Consider the following 18604-nt stretch of genomic DNA (forward strand, 5'->3'; position numbering starts at 1 on the left):
AGCAAAACTGGGAAGGAAAAGATTCTGGGCTTCAAGGAGCCATCGTGCCAAGAAGGAAGTGGGGCTTGTGACATTCCTGCAACAGAGGTGGGTTGCGTCACACCTTTTCAGTCCCCGCAGCAGCGGCTAAGTCAGGCCGTGTCCCTGAGCCCAGCAAACAGAGCGAGGACAACCCCCCCCCCCCCTGCCTCCTCACAGGACTTTGCCAGCCAAGAAGCAGGTCCTTTGGAAAGTTCTGTGGTCACAAATGTCTTTTGTCCTTGTGATTGTAAATACAACCCACCCAGAAGAGGAGGCGCTGATTAAAGGACAACCATCTTGTGCACGCACACCTCCACCTCAGCCTCCACACACACACACACACACCGTAGGGCCCCCAGCCCCCAGTTGGGGAATTCCTGGTCAGCACATGATCTGAGGAGGGAAAAACCCCCCACAGTGGGGCACAAGGCCACAGAGCCTACCCTCCAAAGCAGCCGTTGCCATCAGGGGAACTGATCTCATAGAATCAGAGATGGAAGGGACCTCCAGGGCCATCTAGTCTGACCCCTGCACAATGCAGGAAATGCACAAGTACTTCCCCTCCTACACACCCTCAGTGACCCCCCACTCCACGCCCAGCCTGCAGGCTGGAGATCACTTGGAATTCTGGGAGGTCTCCAGGCCTCACCTGGAGTTTGGGAGCCTCTGCAGCTACCATGGCAGAGGTGGGAATGGGCCACCTCTTATGGGGGGGAGGGGAAGAGGGCAGGGACCCTCCTCCATGCTACTTTCCACTAAGCGCAGAGTTTCCAAAGGACAAAATCAAAGAATTCCAGATAACATAGAGGGGAAGGGTTACAACTAGGTGCTTCATTTCCAGATGTTGCATAATGGTGCTTGACAGATGCCAACACCCCCTAAAAGTGAGGGGGGGGACATGACAGAGCCATGTGATTCTTGGTGGTGGGGGGGCACTCCATTCCTGAGGTCCCAAGGTGCTGGTCAGATGCTCCAGCGCCTTCTCTTTTGACAAATGACCAGGGACAAAAGTTGCCTGGGAAGTTTCTGCCCCCACCTCCCAGGCAGCACCCCTTGGGGGCTTGAAAAGAGAGCCAGTCTGCCTCCTAGAATCATGGAAGGAACCTCCAGGGTCATCTAGTCTGACCCCCTGCACAATGCGGGAAATTCACAAGTACCTCCCCCCCCACACACACACACACCCCAGGGACCCCTGCTTTATGCCCAGGAGATGCGGGGTGGGGAAACCCTTCCAGGATCCCTGGCTCAACCAGCCAGGAGAAAAATTGCTGCTTGACCCCCAAAGCGGCATTTCCCTGGGTGTGTCAGAAGGGGCCACGAGAACAAGGCCCTGATGCAGCCCTCCTTCCCATCATCTGTCACAGAATCGGCACCAGCTGATGACGCAGCAGCATCCTGTGCTCTGTGAGGCCTGGTTCCCACCTCCCGTGGCTCTTGAGGCCAAGCAAGGACGCGTCTGTCCCAGCACCTGCAATGGGGAGGGGGCAGGGGGTTGAGTGGCAGCTCCCCCCCCCCCCCGCCCATGCAGGCCTCTGCCACTGTGCCTCATTCCTCTAGCTGTTCCTCTTCCTTGGGGGCAAAGGCCGGCCAGGCGTGTTGATAATTAACCTGCTCAGGACCCCCCCACCCTCTGCAAACAGTTCCCAGTGGAGCCTAGGAAAGAAAGCTGACATTCTGAATGAAGCTTAGTTGGTGTTAAAGGTGCACTTGGCTATAGCCAGGATTAGTGCAACTGGTATGGGGGGGGGGGGAGTGCTCAGATGTAGTTGCTTGTAGGGTTCCAGCAGGCCTGGAGCGGGAAATGGCCGGCCTCTGGCCACAGGCTGAAAGGGGCGCTCAGGCACACCACCTGGTAAAGAACAGCACCTTCCTTCCGTCTCTGCCAAAGGGACAGGAGCGCTTTCTCCCCCGGCAGCTGGCAACGGCTCTTTGGAAGGCATCGGAGGGCAGGAAGCGACCGCAGGGACTTCTTTCTCACCCAGCCTGTTCTGCAGAAAGGGGGGAAATGAGCACCCCCCCTGCCCAGAGAAAAGCCTCTTGATAATAAGTGACTTGTGACATCAAGCAAAAGACCGTGGTTCCCCCCTCCCTCCCTCCCTCCTTTCCCTGCCAATTAAAGCACAGGGTGGGGGGGCATCCGTGGCACCAGGCCCCACACCTGCCTGGGCACGGAGTCCTCTGTCTTCCCAGGTGAAAGAAAAGCACTCTGGACGTGCTCAGAGGCATCCTGCTTTTTTCATGTTGCCTGGAAGAGAGCGGGGGCACTGATGCTAGCTAGGCCGTGATGAGCCCCACGCCTTCTGCCTGAGGTCAGGGGCACTCTCCTTCCAAAGGTGCTCTGCCGCCCCACCCCTGCCCCATCCTGATAAGCAGGCCTTATCTCCCCCACCGCAGGCAGGGACAGGGTCCGGGTGCGGAGTGAGGGAAGGGCTCATCCCGAGAGCGAAGCGCCAGGCTGCCGGGCGGGCATGGGGACTCCTGCGTGGGCCTCCCCCCACCTCTGCCGCCTCCTTCTCCCTGGGGGGGTGGCCCTCTTCCTCCTCCTCCTCTACCTCTCTGGCTCACACCTCCGTAAGTCCTGCGGGAGATGGGGGGCCCACACACAAGCCCCCAAACCTCTGGGGCCTTCCTCCACTCGGGAAGCCAGCTGGGCGGGAGGTGCTGCGCTTGGGGGTCTAGCGGTGGGGAAGGGGCCTTGGCGCCTGGGCTGCACTGGGGCAGGGGATCTGGGGTAGCAGGCAACAGGGGCAGGTGCCCTGGGCTCCGTTCACAGCCCTCCCCCCCCCCCGATAAAGTGGGAGACTGGGTTGTCAACCTCCAGCTGGGGCCTGGAGATTGCCTGGAATTACAGCTAGTCTGCAGCTGGCAGAGGGAGTTGAAGGTCTCCTAATCCCCTTCCCCAGGCCTCACCCCCTCTAGACCTCCCTGGGGCTCCCTCGGAATTGGCCCTTGCGGGGGGGGGGGGGAGGCAGTGATCTGGGGGCTTTTGCCCACCCCCGCAGCATTAGTGGGCAGGAGGAGGTGCCCCTCTCACCCCCCCCCAGTTGGCTGCCTCAGGACTCCCCATTCTGGTGCCCGTGAGCACCAGCCCCCCCCCCCAACACCTTGCCTGGTGCCTCCCCCTCGGATTTTTGAAAAGTGGGAGGGGCCAGGTGAGCCTGTTGCCCAGCAGGGTTTCTAATTGGCCGCTGGAAGTCTGATGGGCTGTGCAGATCTTTAAAAAGTTGCTTCTGCTGCAGCTCCCCCTCCCCCCCCCCCCCCGCTCTGGAGAAGGGGCTGCGTGCACATGTGCAAAGACACGTATTTCACCAAGGCCTTCATTTTAAAAGCTTCCTGCTCAGCAGGGATTCTGCACCAAACACTGGAGAAGAATCACTCTCGGACATGCTGAGGTTGGCTCCACCTCCTCCAGCTGCCATTCTGTGGCTGTGAGCACCCTGAGGGGTCGGGAGGATTCCTGGCTCACGGGGGCTGGAGACCCCTGGTCCTGCCTGCGCCTTCCCCACATCCACCCCCCACCCCAGGCTGTTCGGGAGAAACCAGGATCTGCCCCGCAAGGGTCTGGCCAAGCCTGCACCGGCGTCTTCGTCAGTATGCGGCCTCCACTCTCTGCCCCCCGCATGGCCTTTTGTCTCTCCAGCCCCAGACTGCCCCCTGCCCAGTCGCCAGCAGGCCTCGTTGCAATGCTCTGGGGTGGTGTGAGGTCCTTGCCTGCTTGCACTTCTTGTGCTTTCAGGATCGGGGCCAGCTTGCTTTCTGTGAATAGGTGGACTCTGCAGGCACACACAGGGATGCCAACTCCTGGCAGGAAATTCCTGGCGCTTCAGCAGCCTATAATGCCCCAGAGCCCGCCTCCCAGGCAGCCGTTTCAGGAGAACAGTTTCCTTTCCGACCTTGGCCTCAAATCGGCTGTGGGAAGCAACTCTCGGCTGGGCAGCCTCTGTGGATGGGCCGTGCAACGCTCACCAGGCAAATGAATACTCCTGCGTGCATGCCCTCCTGAGGGGGCACTGGCGGGAGGGCTCCCAGATTGGCACTTCTGCCCCAGAACAGCCGGGCCAACCCTGGGCCTTGCTGAGTGAGTCTGACTCCCTCCTCCTCTTATACACGTGGAGCAGAGGTCCATCAGTGGCTATTAGCCATAGGGTATAGATGGAACACTCTGTCTGGGGCAGGGATGCTGTCTTCTTGGTGCTTGGGAGGGGAGCACACAGTGGGAGGGCTTCTGGAGTTCTGGCCCCACTGATGGGCCTCCTGATGGCACCTGGGTTTTTTGGCCACTGTATGACAGAGAGTGTTGAACTGGATGGGCCACTGGCCTGATCCAACATGGCTTCCCTTATGTGACACAGAGTGTTGGACTGGATGGGCCTTTGGCCTGATCCAACATGGCTTCTCTTCTGTTCTTATGTGTGACACAGAGTGTTGGACTGGATGGGTCATTGGCCTGATTCAACATGGCTTCTCTTATGTTCTTATGTGACCCAGAGTGTTGAACTGGATGGGCCATTGGCATGATCCAACATGGCTTCTCTTATGTTCTTATGTGACCCAGAGTGTTGAACTGGATGGGCCATTGGCATGATCCAACATGGCTTCTCTTATGTTCTTATGTGTGACACAGAGTGTTGGACTGGATGGGCCATTGGCCTGATCCAACATGGCTTCTCTTATGTTCTTATGTGTGACACAGAGTGTTGGACTGGATGGGTCATTGGCCTGATCCAACATGGCTTCTCTTATGTTCTTATGTGTGACACAGAGTGTTGAACTGGATGGGCCATTGGCATGATCCAAAAGGGCTACTCTTATGTTCTTATGTGTGACACAGAGTGTTCGACTGGATGGGTCATTGGCCTGATCCAACATGGCTTCTCTTATGTTCTTATGTGTGACACAGAGTGTTGGACTGGATGGGCCATTGGCCTGATCCAACATGGCTTCTCTTATGTTCTTATGTGTGACACAGAGTGTTGGACTGGATGGGTCATTGGCCTGATCCAACATGGCTTCTCTTATGTTCTTATGTGACCCAGAGTGTTGAACTGGATGGGCCATTGGCATGATCCAACATGGCTTCGCTTATGTTCTTATGTGTGACGCAGAGTGTTGGACTGGATGGGCCATTGGCCTGATCCAACATGGCTTCTCTTATGTTCTTATGTGACCCAGAGTGTTGAACTGGATGGGCCATTGGCATGATCCAACATGGCTTCTCTTATGTTCTTATGTGTGACACAGAGTGTTGGACTGGATGGGCCATTGGCCTGACCCAACATGGCTTCTTTTATGTTCTTATGTGTGACACAGAGTGTTGGACTGGATGGGCCATTGGCCTGATCCAACATGGCTTCTCTTATGTTCTTATGTGTGACACAGAGTGTTGGACTGGATGGGTCATTGGCCTGATCCAACATGGCTTCTCTTATGTTCTTATGTGACCTAGAGTGTTGGACTGGATGGGTCATTGGCCTGATCCAACATGGCTTCTCTTATGTTCTTATGTGACACAGAGTGTTGGACTAGATGGAACATTGGCCTTATTCAACAGGGCTCCTCTTATGTTCCTATGTGTGACACAGAGTGTTGGACTGGAGGGGCCACTGGCCTGATCCAATATGGCTTCTCTTATGTTCTTATGTGTGACACAGAGTGTTGGACTGGAGGGGCCTTTGGCCTGATCCAACAGGGCTTCTCTTATGTTCTTCTGTGACACAGAGTGTTGGACTGGAGGGGCCACTGGCCTGATCCAACATGGCTTCTCTTATGTTCTTATGTGACACAGAGTGTTGGACTGGATGGGCCATTGGCCTGATCCAACAGGGCTTCTCTTATGTTCTTCTGTGACACAGAGTGTTGGACTGGAGGGGCCACTGGCCTGATCCAACATGACTTCTCTTATGTTCTTCTGTGACACAGAGTGTTGGACTGGAGGGGCCACTGGCCTGATCCAACATGGCTTCTCTTATGTTCTTATGTGACACAGAGTGTTGGACTGGATGGGCCACTGGCCTGATCCAACATGGCTTCTCTTATGTTCTTATGTCTGGGGCAGGAATGCTCTGTATTCTTGGTGCTTGGGAGGGGAGCACACAGTGGGAGGGCTTCTGGAGTTCTGGCCCCACTGATGGCTTCTGGAGTTCTGGCTGCACTGATGGACCTCCTGTTGGCACCTGGGTTTTTTGGCCACTGTGTGACACAGAGTGTTGGACTGGAGGGGCCACTGGCCTGATTTAACAGGGCTTCTCTTCTGTTCTTCTTCTGTTCCCTTCTCTCCCCTGTTCCGCAGCAGAACTCCCTCACTCAGCCTGCATTTGGGGGGGGCGGCCCTGCCGCTGGCTGGGGGACCCAGCAGCCCCTGGAGAAGAAGCCAGAAAGCAGGTGAGCCTCCCCGTGTTTGGTATCCAGCGAAACCCCCTTGGGAGTCTTGGGAGCTGCTGCAGGGAGCCAGGGACACACGTCAGGAAGCCCCCTCCCCGCTTTCCTGACCAGGAGACAGGGTGGCCGCCCAGGCAGGGCTTCAGGGGTGAGCGGTCCATTTTCTCCCAAGTCCAGCGGCAGCAGCTCTCCTAAGCGGGAATGGGGGCGAAGCTGCCCTCTTGTGACTCTGTCCTTCTCCTCCCCACACAGCAGCCTGCGCAGACCCCGAAGCCGTCCCCCTTGCTGAGGGGTCGCCCCCCCCTGTGCGAGCAGCAGGAGCAGCCCTTCCGCCTTCAGTGCCTGCAGAGCGCCTTTGCGGCCAGCCTCACCCCCGGCGGGGACCTCCTCCTCCGGGAATACCTCAGCGGCTGGAAGGAGCTGGCCAAGTACGTAGGGGAGGGTCTGGAGCCCCTGCAGCGGGAGGGGGGCGGGGCTAGAGGGACAGCCTAGGAGCTGGGAGACGCAGGTTCAAATCCCCACTCAGCCATGGGAAGCTGGCTGGGAGACTTTGGGCTGGTCACATCCTCTCAGCCTAGACTACCTCACAGGGTGGTTGTGTGGATAAAGCGGAGAAGCAGAGAACATGGGAGGAAATGGAGGGTTTAATGAAGTAAATAAATGACATGCAGGGGGGTGGGATGGAGAGAGACCGTGGCAGGATCTCTTCGCAGAATCCCACATTCCTGTGGAGTCAGGAGACGTGGTCAGGCAGAGTGGCCACATCTGTGGCAGAGCCACGTGTCACTTCCACACCCGCCCCCCCCCCCAACAGTCGACCCCCTCCCAGTCCACTTGGCCCAACTCTGCTGACCAACGAGAGCCACCCAGTCTGTAGCTGTGCTCTGCTCACCCGTGCTTTGCTGACGTATGCGGCCAGAGAGGAGGGGCAAGAAACCCCCGACTAAGGTCAGGTTGCCAACCTCGGCTGCAAAATTCCTGGAGGTTTCAAGGCTGGAGGCTGGGGAGGGCAGAGTTTGGGAAGGGGAGGGACTTCGGGGGGGGGTCTAATGCCAAAAAGCCTACCCACCAAACCAACCATTTTCTCCAGGGGGGAAATTAGCTGGACATCAGTTTTAAGACTAGGAGGTTAGTAGCCCCCCCCCCCTTCGGAGCTGCTATTTCCACTGGCGAAATGGGGCAGGAGGGAAACAGGAAGCGCCACCCCCCACACTGCCTGGGTCTGTCTGTCTGACAGTTGGGTCATGCGCCTCGGACTCACTCAAGTAGCTCAGGGCAGACTTGGGCCTCCCTGCTGGTCCTGAGAGAAGAAGTCTGTTCTGGGCTAGGAGGGGCCCTCCGGGGAGAGTCTCTGCTTGGCCTGCAGCAGCTCCGGCCGGGGCCATCCCTGGGCAGCAGCACCTCCTCTTAAAAAGACCCCGAGACTCTGGAGAGCTGCTGCCAGCAGGAGTAGGCCATCCTAGCCGTGAGGGGTGGAGGCTGTGCTGCAGGGCGAGGAAGCCCCCCACCCCGCGGGAACATGTCTGCAAGCCTTGCCGCTGTGTTCTTTGCAGGTTCATCGACTCCCTGGGGACGGCCTTTGGGCTGATCTCGCGGGAGACCTGGAGCAAGATCTCCATCATGCAGGAGTACCACTCCGGCCAGCAGGGCCTCCACTACCGCAGCCTCCAGTCCATGGTGACCTTCGAACTGGCCGGGGGCCTGGTGGACTTCCACTCCTTGCCGGCTGGCCGCCCCCCCTCCGGCTGCCGGACCCTGCTGCGCCTCCACCGGGCCCTGAGGTGGCTGGAGCTTTTCCTGGGCAAGCTGGAGAGCAGCGAGGGCGGGCCCCCTTCCCAGCTGTGCGCCGCTGCCTATCAGGAGGCCCTGGCCCCCTATCACAGCTGGTGGGTGCGGCAGGCGGCTGCCCTGGCCTTCATGGCCATGCCCTCCCGCCGGGAGCTCTACAGCGTCCTTTGCGTGGAGAAGGGCCAGCACGCCTGCGCCTCACTCCGGGCCACGGTGCAGGCCCTCAGCCACGTCTACAACCGCACCCAGGAGGTGTACTCTGCCCACCAGATGCTGTGGCTCCCCTGAAGATGTCCAGAGCTGTTCCAGGGGCCCCTCTGCAGGCACCTCTTCAAGACTCCTGGCCCAGAGGAGGAGGACGAGGAGGAGAGCAGCCTCCCCCCCTCCCCGCTGCCTGAATGCACAGAAGCCACTGGAGAATGGCTGCCCGGCTGCTCCACCCACCACTGCCGGTGGCTCTTCTGACCTCTTCTTCTTCTCAAGCATGGACTGGGCACCACCACCACCCCTCTGACCCGGGCAGATGCCAGCCAAGACGGAGGAGACGGAGACCCTGAGCTGCAGGGGTGGGGGTGTGCTCCAGTGACGCTAGAAACAAGAACAGAGCTGGCAACTTGGTATTTATTAACTCATGGATATGTGAATACATTTAAATTAACATTAATACATTTTAAGACTGGACAATCCCCCCCCCGCCCGAACACACACGTTAAAGCACTAACCCTTTCCCCAGCCTTCTAACTGAGCAGGGGGCTGGTTTGGCCTCTCCTGGGCCCCCTCCTCCCTGGCAGACTGGCTCTTGCAGAAGCCGCCACGAGATGCTTCCTTGATGCCCTCAAGGGCCACTGCTGGTTACTCCTGCCAGGGCTCTTGCGGAGGTGGAGAAGCAGACCTCCCCACACCCTCTGCTGCTCCTCCCAGCTCCCCATGAGGGCTTGCGGGGTCTCTGGCCACCCCACCCAGGGCAGCCCCAAGCACATCAGGGGCTCCCCTCCCCCCGCTATTTATTTCCAGTTATATTCTGCTCCTCGCCCACAAAGTGGGGCTCACAGCAATTCTAAAGGGAGATAATAAAATAGTATAAAAGATGGAGTATGCAAAGCAAACTATTTATAACTGATTGCAGTGGATCCGACTGTAAACCACCCCCCACCCCCCAAATACCCTTCACAGGGAAAGGCCTGATGGGAAAGCTCAGCCTTACAAGCCCTGTGGAACCCAGAGAAGGAAAGGAAAGGAAAGGAAAGGAAAGGAAAGGAAAGGAAAGGAAAGGAAAGGAAAGGAAAGGAAAGGAAAGGAAAGGAAAGGAAAGGAAAGGAAAGGTCCCCTGTGCAAACAACAGTCATTTCCGACTCTGGAGTGACGTTGCTTTCACAACGTTTTCAAGGCAGACTTTTTACAGGGTGGTTTGCCCTTGCCTTCCCCAGTCTTTTACACTTCACCACCCCACCAGCAAGCTGGGGACTCCTTTTACCGACCTCGGAAGGATGGAAGGCTGAGTCAACCTTGGGCCGGCGACCTGAACCAGCTTCCGCTGGGACAGAACTCAGGTCGTGAGCAGAGAGTTCAGACCACAGTACTGCAGTACTGCTGCTTTACCACTCTGCACCACGGTGCAAAGCAAATTATTTATAACTGATTGCAGTGAATCCAACTGTAACCCCCCCCCCCCCAAAAATACCCTTCACAGGGAAAGGCCTGATGGGAAAGCTCAGCCTTACAAGCCTGTGGAACCCTGAGAGGCCGGGGGGGGGGCGGCTACAAGTGTGCGGAAGCCCCACCCCCTATTGGTGCCCTGCTTAGTTCCTCTGAATTCCCAGTTTTCTTTTTAAAAAAATTAAGTATCCAGCCTTTTTTGTGGCGGCATCAGGGAGAAAGTGTGACAGCGTCTTCTTCTTCTTTGCCATCAAGTCACAGCCAAGTTCTGGTGATTGACGCTGCAGGCAAGGCAAGGGATGGAGTGAGGGGGCTGCCCATCGCCTGGCTTGGCCTGCCCCGGCCAAGAACTCTGCTGAGCTTCTGAGATCTGACAGACTGGGCGGGCTGGCGGGGGGGAGGGGAGGAGGGGTCCTCTCATTATGGGGAAAGAAAGCAATGGAGAAAGGAAGCTGCAAGGGGGGATGTTTCCTGATATTATCCACCCGTGCTTGCATGAAGAAGAAAGATAAGGTATGGCACGATGGCAGCCACGATGCCCCACCCCCAGAGGCACTGAAGAGGGTCTGCAGCGAAGGCTGTGCAGAAGGGACAAGGGGGGAAATTGCGGTGTGGAAGCCCCCGCTGCTTCTGCATTCAAGGTGGCAATAAAGGAGAACTGTTCTCTGGAGAGGAGTCCTCAAAAGAGCTTTCTCAGCTGCACCTGCCTCACAGGGTGTCTGTGGTGAAGAAGGGACACTGTCAGCTCTCTGAGGCTCCGAGTGAGGGTGGGGTAGGAATCCAATCTCCTCTTCTTCTCTTCATGCGGAAGCAGGTGTAAAACTCCAGTCTAGTTGAGGCAGAAATCCGAGACTGTTTATAGAGGACTCTAAGCTCCTCAGCGGCTGCAACGGGTGGGGCGGGGGAGAGAAATCCGAGGTCTTGCATCAGGAGTGGGGGCAGCGTCATGTGAAACCTCATCAGAAGTCTGCTTGCCACTCCTGTCTACAGAGAGGCCTCTCAGAGCACAGCAAAGATCAGCCTAGTCGAGCCGCCCACCTCCCGCCACCCAGGGCTGAGCTGCTGTCCTTCTCTCTTCTCTCTGTAGAGAGCCAGTTTGGTGTAGTGGTTAAGTGTGCGGACTCTTATCTTGGAGAACCGGGTTTGATTCCCCGCTCCTCCACTTGCACCTGCTGGAATGGCCTTGGGTCAGCCAGAGCTCTGGCAGAGGTTGTCCTTGAAAGGGCAGCTGCTGTGAGAGCCCTCTCAGCCCCACCCACCTCATAGGGTGTCTGTTGTGGGGGAGGAAGGGAAAGGCGATTGTGAGCCGCTCTGAGACTCTTCGGAGTGGAGGGCGGGATATAAATCCAATATCTTCATCTACCTCACAGGGTGTCTGTTGTGGGGGAGGAAGGTAAAGGAGATTGTGAGCCGCTCTGAGACTCTTCAGAGTGGAGGGTGGGATATAAATCCAATATCTTCATCTACCTCACAGGGTGTCTGTTGTGGGGGAGGAAGGGAAAGGAGATTGTGAGCCGCTCTGAGACTCTTCAGAGTGGAGGGTGGGATATAAGTCCAATATCTTCATCTACCTCACAGGGTGTCTGTTGTGGGGGAGGAAGGGAAAGGAGATTGTGAGCTGCTCTGAGACTCTTCGGAGTGGAGGGCGGGATATAAATCCAATATCTTCATCTACCTCACAGGGTGTCTGTTGAGGGGGAGGAAGGGAAAGGAGATTGTGAGCCGCTCTGAGACTCTTCAGAGTGGAGGGTGGGATATAAATCCAATATCTTCATCTACCTCACAGGGTGTCTGTTGTGGGGGAGGAAGGGAAAGGAGATTGTGAGCCGCTCTGAGACTCTCCGGAGTGGAGGGCGGGATATAAATCCAATATCTTCATCTACCTCACAGGGTGTCTGTTGAGGGGGAGGAAGGGAAAGGAGATTGTGAGCCACTCTGAGACTCTTCGGAGTGGAGGGCAGGATATAAATCCAATATCTTCATCTACCTCAAAGGGTGTCTGTTGTGGGGGAGGAAGGGGAAGGAGATTGTGAGCCACTCTGAGACTCTTCGGAGTGGAGGGCGGGATATAAATCCAATATCTTCTTCTTCTTCTTCTCCATTCTGCTGCACCCACAGAGAGCTCCAGTTGTGGGAGTTGATGATGGATGGGGCTCCCACCTCACCTCGGCCTCCCTGGAGGAGAAGGCTGCTGAGACCCCGTGCAGCTCACCTGGGAAGCCAGCCTGCTTGCCCTTGACCCTGCCCTCCTCCTCCTTTCCCCGTGAGAAGCCAGACAGACCCAAGCAGGACAATCCACGGAGGGAGGGAGGCTTCCCAGGGCAGGGCAGAAATCGGCCTCAACAGGAAACCCGGGTCTTTATGGCATCTGAGACCTTTATTGGACTGGACTTCTTTTTTCAACACAGACATGAAATACAATATATTTTGTGAAACTGAAGCATTATAACATTTGGATGTTGATCAATATGTTGTAAAAGGAAAGGTCCCCTGTGCAAGCACCAGTCGTTTGCGACTCTGGGGTGATGTTGCTTTCACAACGATTCACGGCAGACTTTTTATAGGGTGGTTTGCCATTGCCTTCCCCAGTCATCTACGCTTTCCCCCCAGGAAGCTGGGTACTCACTTTACCGACCTCGTAAGGATTGAAGGCTGAGTCAACCTTGGGCCGGCTACCTGAATCCAGCTTCCGTTGGGATCAAACTCAGGTCATGAGCAGAGAGTTCAGACCACAGTATTGCAGTACTGTTGCTTTAACACTCTGCGCCACGGGGCTCTTCAAATAAACAAGGAAAAGGGAAGGTCCCCTGTGCAAGCACCAGTCGTTTCCGATTCCGGGGTGACGTTGCTTTCGCAACGTTTTCACGGCAGACTTTTCACGGGGTGGTTTGCCATTGCCTTCCCCAGTCATCTACACTTTCCCCCCAGCAAGCTGGGGACTCCTTTCACCACCTCGGAAGGACGGAAGGCGTAGTCAACCTGGAGCCGGCGATCTGAAAACCCAGCTTCCGCCGGGGATCGAACTCAGGTCGTGAGCAGAGTTTAGGACTGCAGTCCTGCAGCTTCACCGCTGGGCTCCTGAGACTCAGTCCACGCGCGTGCGCACTGGGTGCCGGCCTCCTTCCCCACAGCGCCCCCTCCCGGCCTTGGACTGGATGTTCCCAAAGCGAGCGCGGGAAACCCCCCCTCTCTCTCTCTCTCCTGCCGCTCTAGCCTGGTCCACTCTGTGGCGGAAGCGGAAGCGACTCTGCTTCCGGTGCCGTAAAGCGCGCGCTCCCGGGGCCCCTCTCGGGATGCATCGGCGCTTTTGCGGCAGTGTCCAAGATGGCGGCAGCGGTGGCGATGGCGATGCGGGGGGCGAGCCCGGACTGGACGCGTCAGGCGGAGACCACCGGGGTGAGAAGCCACGCCCCCTGGTCTGACCCCGCAGGGCTTCCGTAGTCTCAGGTCCAGCAGGGCTCTCCTCGGGGGGTCTCGCTAAGGGGTGGACGAGGAGACCAGGAAGCCCTGCGAGGAGGAGGGGCTTGGAAGGTTCAGAAGGGACGGGGTGGCTCCCTTAGAAGGGCTGCGAGGGAGAGGACCAGCTGGATAGGAGGGAAAGCCTTGTTCAGCAGTGGAATCGGCTACTGAGCTCCCCCTCGCTGGCAGTCTTCAAGCAAACACTCTGGGCAAACACAGGACAGGGATTCAGTAGGCCAGCCGCGTCCAAACATGCTTAATGGAAGAGCCAGGTAGAATAAATGTCAGGTGTTTGAGAGCTGCAAGGCAAGCAGGCAGACCAATAGATGGGGGGGGAGGGGTGGAAAGAAAGCAACTTTAACTCCTTGTTGTCCCCGGGCCAAAGGAAGCCCGTTTGAAATCTACTAGGGATAGGGCCTTCTCCGTAATGGCCCCTTCCTGGTGGAACCAGCTGCCGGAAGAGGTAAGGGCCCTGCGGGATCTCGCTCAATTCCACAGGGCCTGTAAGACAGTCCTCTTCCGGCTGGCTTACAACTAATCTGGCACTTGAAATTTAACTGAGTGTAGTTTTTATAATGATTGCTGTATGTTTTTAATGTTTTAACTATGTAAACTGTGTGAAATGTTCAAATTTTTATACTCCTATGTTAGATTTTATATTCTGTAAGCCGCCCTGAGCCACCTGGTGGGAAGGGCGGGATACAAATTACAAATAAACTAAACTAAAACTAAACTAAATGCATTCTCCAAGCTTCTAGCTGGCTTGGCTCTGAGAAACAATTCAAAGAGACAGATGTTTTCTCCAAAGCCAGCCGAGGGGTGGCTGGAGCTTTGAGAGCCACACAGTATGTATGAAAGAGCCAGATGTGGCCACCCCTGCTGTAGGCTGATTCTGCATTGAACAGGGAGTTGAACTTGGTGGCTTGTATGGGACCTTCCAACTCTGTGACTCTATGCTTCTTCTAGGAGTGCAAAGGCAGATTTTCAGGAGACGCAATACTCTGAATAAATAAATGCTGTTTATCATTACAGGGTGAGATTGAAGAAGGAAAGTTGCATGGAGGCAGGGGGGAGTAATATTCCAGAAAGTGAGGGGTGTTATTGATGGGGTAGGAGCAATGGAGAGCTGAAGCTCGCCCAGCCTCCAAAAAACAGAAGGCCAGTGGGACATTCCCTTCAGTGCTGCAGCTGGTGAAGGCCTGTCCCTGGAGAGCTGGGCCTGGCGGTCTGCTTGTCAGCCTGATCTGCCTCCCTGTTTTGTTTTTTCCTGACCCTTCTCTTCTCCTTCCTCCCAGACAACCATCATGGCTGTGGAATTTGATGATGGCGTCGTCATCGGCGCCGACTCCAGGACCACCACTGGGTGAGAGAGCGATTTCACACAGGTGTCGTGCTCCATGTCTCTGGAGCGAAATGTGGCTGAGTACAGAAACCAATTATTGCTGTTCAAAAAAGAATATTATATCTTTGCGCTAAGAGCCATCTTTGGTTTATGGTGTAGGGAAGGGGTAGGCAGAACGCTGGCATGTGAAAGAAAGGGCAGTTGCAGGGGTTTTTTAAATGGGATTTCAGGGCTTCTGGGAAAGATTTTACAGAGAGGGAAGCCAGAGAGAGAAACACCTAGATGGCTTAGAGCTCAGGAGAAATCAATGAGATTTTCAGACACAGGTAGGGATGGAGCTTCCAAAGTCCTTCTATCCCTGCCTTTTGGGGGAGGGACCACTCCCAGCCTGGATGTGGGGCTTCCTCAGGATCACAGGTCCCCTTTGGGTGGGGGAGTTCAGTGCAACTTTGTGGGGGGAGAATGCTGGGGAGAAAGAACTACCTGGGCACACATCCCAAGGAGGACTCAGTGTGCCCCAGCCCCACGCGCATACACACACCCTGCTGTACCACCCAGATGTGCAGGTGAATGTGGCACACTCCGTGGGGGAGGTAGAAGGGAGATACCATCCCCCATGCACATGTGGGAGAAGAATCAGCAATGGCAAGGGTAGGCAGAGGCTCTGAGCCCCTGGCTGGGTGCAGCCAAAGGATGAGAAGTGTGACCTCTCCCCTCCTGCAACCCGCCAGCCCCATGCAAGCCATGTTCTGGCCATGCCCATTGGCCTGCAGTGCCCTGCCCCTCCTTCCACCCCCACCTCCATGCTGAGGCTGTGGATGCAGCTGCAGAAGCACCAGCTGTGTTTTTAGAACTCTCTCTCACACACACACACACACAACTGCAAGGCAAGGAGTCAAAGGGCTGCATGGAAAGTTGGCTTGCCACAGACACACACACACACACACACCCTGTCCTCTCCTGGGGGCAGCAGAGGCTCTGGGGCCCTGGTGCTGCTGGCGTATTTGGGACTTGTGCCGACACACAGATCAGTTGGGTCCCTGAGTGCTCCCCCCCCCATTGCACTGTTAATCAACATGTTAATTGCCGAGTGTTGTGTGGTTTACATTATGCAAATAGGCTTTTTTAAACTGACTCTGGGTTGGCCTCTGGCTCTGCATGTTGGCCTCGTCTGGCCTGGTGCTTATCAGAAGCTCTGTGCCCCAGTGGGGCATTTTGCAGGGGAAGCATCTCACCCTCCAGCCCCTGAGGCGTCCCTCCGTTCTGGAGCGTGGGGGGTGGGTGGTGCCTGGAGAAATCATCATCCTGCAGCTGCCGGCTTTGCTTTAATGCTTCATTTCATGGGATTTCTGTCCCTCCGAGCAGGCTCAGGGCGGGTGGCTCCTTCCCCTTTTTTCAGGGTTCCTACCGGGAAGAAAGGCAGGAGGGGAGAGCAGAGGCTGCAGTATCTTTTTGTGGCTTCCTCTTGTGCAGCTGAGAGGTCTGCAGGGCCCCATTTGACGCAGAGGGCAGAGCTCTGCTTTGTGGTAGCCGGACTGACACTAGACCCTCTAGTTGTGCCTGGGGTTCATTGGGCAGGCTGGGCAGAAGGCTATTGATGGTCTTTTCTTGCTTATTTTAGCTCCTACATTGCTAACCGAGTCACAGACAAGTTGACGCAGATCCACGAGCACATCTTCTGCTGCCGGTCAGGCTCAGCGGCTGATACACAGGCCATTGCTGAGGCCGTCACCTACCAGCTGGGCTTCCACAGGTACTGCCCGATTCTTCTCTGGGGAGGAGCAGGGAGCTCCATGCTTGGTGACGGAAGTGCTTGCAGCCGGAGAGGGAGTGGGCCCTGCCTGTTCAGGGGCAGTCTGTCTCTGAGCACCGGCCGCTGGGGAGGGTCTCGCACGCAGCCTTCTCAGGAGCATCTCTCAGTAACGGATACTACATGACAGGAACTCGCAGCCTGATCAGCATGAAACGTGTTGGCAGAGCTCCCACGATTTTGCTTCTGTGCTCTGCAGGAAGATAGTGAACTGAGGCAGAAACAAGCTTCTTTCTTTGAGGTTTCTCTTGGTCTCCATCCTGCAGTATTCTGGATCAGCTGATATTTAGCAGTGCTGCTTTCAAAGTGGCCGCATACCTTTGGGTCCTGTTTCCCTTGCAAGTCTGTTTGGCAAGAGGGAGAAGGACCCCATGTTAGTAGCATGCTTCTGTGCCAGCAGAGCCAACTCCTTTCCCTCCCTCCCTCCCTGCTGTAAGGACCACCGCTGTGGCTTCCATTCTAAGCCATCTGGACCCAATACCAGAGATTGCTCTCCATTGAGAACTCTCCTGAGCAGAGCTGGGAATATTCAGGAGTTGACCCTTAAGAGAGCAAACTATTATTTTAGGCATTATGGAAGGCTCCATCATCAAACCCTTGGGGTTTAATTGTTTTGGTTTGATTGCTTTAACTATTTTGATGTTTTATTGTTGGCTTTAATGTTTTAGCTTGTGGGAATCTGCCCTGAGCCCTTCACGGGAAAGGGCGAACTATAAATGTACAGAATAAATAAAAATAAACAGAGAGAAGGTGACTTGTGTCGTGGTGTGTTCCCTTCCCCATATTCTGCAGCATTGAGCTGGACGATCGCCCCCTGGTGCACACGGCAGCTAACCTGTTCAAGGAGGCATGCTACCGGTACCGAGAGGACCTGACAGCTGGGATTTTGGTGGCCGGCTGGGACAAGCGCAAAGGAGGCCAGGTAAACTGCAGGGGCTGCAGCTCAGGCTGCTGGGGAGAGGGGCTCCTGTCCCAGTTCAAGAGCCCAAGCATCTCTCTGCCCCTCTGTCTTGCAGGTATACTCTGTGCCCATGGGGGGGATGATGGTGCGGCAGCCCTTCTCCATCGGGGGCTCCGGCAGCTCCTACATTTACGGCTTTGTTGATGCCTCCTACAAGCCCGGCATGACCAAGGAGGAGTGCTTGAGCTTCACTGCCAACGGTGAGGTGGGGAGGGGTCTCCTTGGCTGGGGGAGGGGGGAGCCAGCCAGCGTCTAGACGGGCAGCCTCACGCTCCTGCCTTTTCCTCGCAGCCCTCTCCCTGGCCATGGATCGCGACGGCTCCAGCGGGGGCGTCATCCGCCTGGCTGCCATCACAAAGGACGGTGTGGAACGCAAGGTCATTTTGGGCAACGAGCTGCCTCGCTTCTCCTCCCACTGAAATGGGGGGTGCCCCCCAAGAGCACTGTTTAGGGCTTGAGGACTTTATTAAAATCGGAATGTCTAAGAACTGAGTGGTCTTCTTTGTCTCAAACACCTGTCTGGGGGGGGGGGGCAGAGCAGAGGTCTCTGAGGGCACATGGAGTGTGAGGGGAGCGACTGAGGTGCTGGCCTGTGACGGGTTCCTGTGCCTCCCACACTGCTTGCTCCCTGCCCCCTCTGTCCTGAGAACTTCCTGCAGGTGTGAAGGGGGTGCTGGGGGGAAGCTCAGCGTGGGGGCTGTTCTCTAGGGTCTTCCAAGGAGTCTGCCCTCTGAAGCAGCCGTTTCTTCCAGGAGAACTCATCTCGGGAGCCTGGAGATTTAATTGTAATTCTGGGAGGACTCTGGGCCCTACCTGGAAGTTGGCAGCCCTAAATGCACGAGGGTCTCCTGCAACCCCTCCCAAAGGGATTATTGTTTTCCAGCCGGAGGGGGCTCAAAGAGAAGTAAAAAAGCTCCTGGAAGGTTTGAAGGGGAGGGGGGTGGAGCTTTGGCCTGCTATTCTGAAGGTGGAGCTTGGTTCTTCTGTCCCCCGCTACAGGTGCGCTGCCAGCTCCCCTCCCCCTCTTTTGGGGGTTTCTGTTTGGGGGGGAAAGAGGAGGGCCAACAGAGGCCTTTGGCTGCCTTCCCAGAGGCTACCCTCAGCTGTGCAGGGCCTTGGGGGAGGGCTGGGGAGGAGCAACTGAAGGACCGAATTCTCCTTCTGCAGGGGGGTGGGGCTGCTTGGGGTA

At 56.4% G+C, this 18604-nt stretch overlaps 2 protein-coding genes across 2 annotated transcripts; both read left to right on the forward strand.

The window, feature by feature from the left end:
* The first annotated feature begins 2489 nt into the window (after positions 1 to 2489).
* Positions 2490 to 8475, forward strand: GLTPD2 (glycolipid transfer protein domain containing 2). Its single transcript, XM_060256285.1, has 4 exons — positions 2490 to 2592; positions 6311 to 6414; positions 6652 to 6827; positions 7953 to 8475. The coding sequence occupies exons 1-4, from the start codon at positions 2490 to 2492 to the stop codon at positions 8473 to 8475; spliced, it is 906 nt and encodes a 301-aa protein (XP_060112268.1).
* Positions 8476 to 13029: 4554 nt separating this feature from the next.
* Positions 13030 to 17903, forward strand: PSMB6 (proteasome 20S subunit beta 6). The gene is made up of 6 exons (XM_060256284.1): positions 13030 to 13239; positions 14598 to 14665; positions 16266 to 16397; positions 17247 to 17376; positions 17471 to 17615; positions 17707 to 17903. The coding sequence occupies exons 1-6, from the start codon at positions 13168 to 13170 to the stop codon at positions 17832 to 17834; spliced, it is 675 nt and encodes a 224-aa protein (XP_060112267.1). The 5' UTR covers positions 13030 to 13167; the 3' UTR covers positions 17835 to 17903.
* The last annotated feature ends 701 nt before the right edge of the window (positions 17904 to 18604 follow it).

Source organism: Heteronotia binoei, chromosome 15 (assembly GCF_032191835.1).
Source record: "Heteronotia binoei isolate CCM8104 ecotype False Entrance Well chromosome 15, APGP_CSIRO_Hbin_v1, whole genome shotgun sequence".
NCBI classification, from domain to species: domain Eukaryota; kingdom Metazoa; phylum Chordata; class Lepidosauria; order Squamata; family Gekkonidae; genus Heteronotia; species Heteronotia binoei.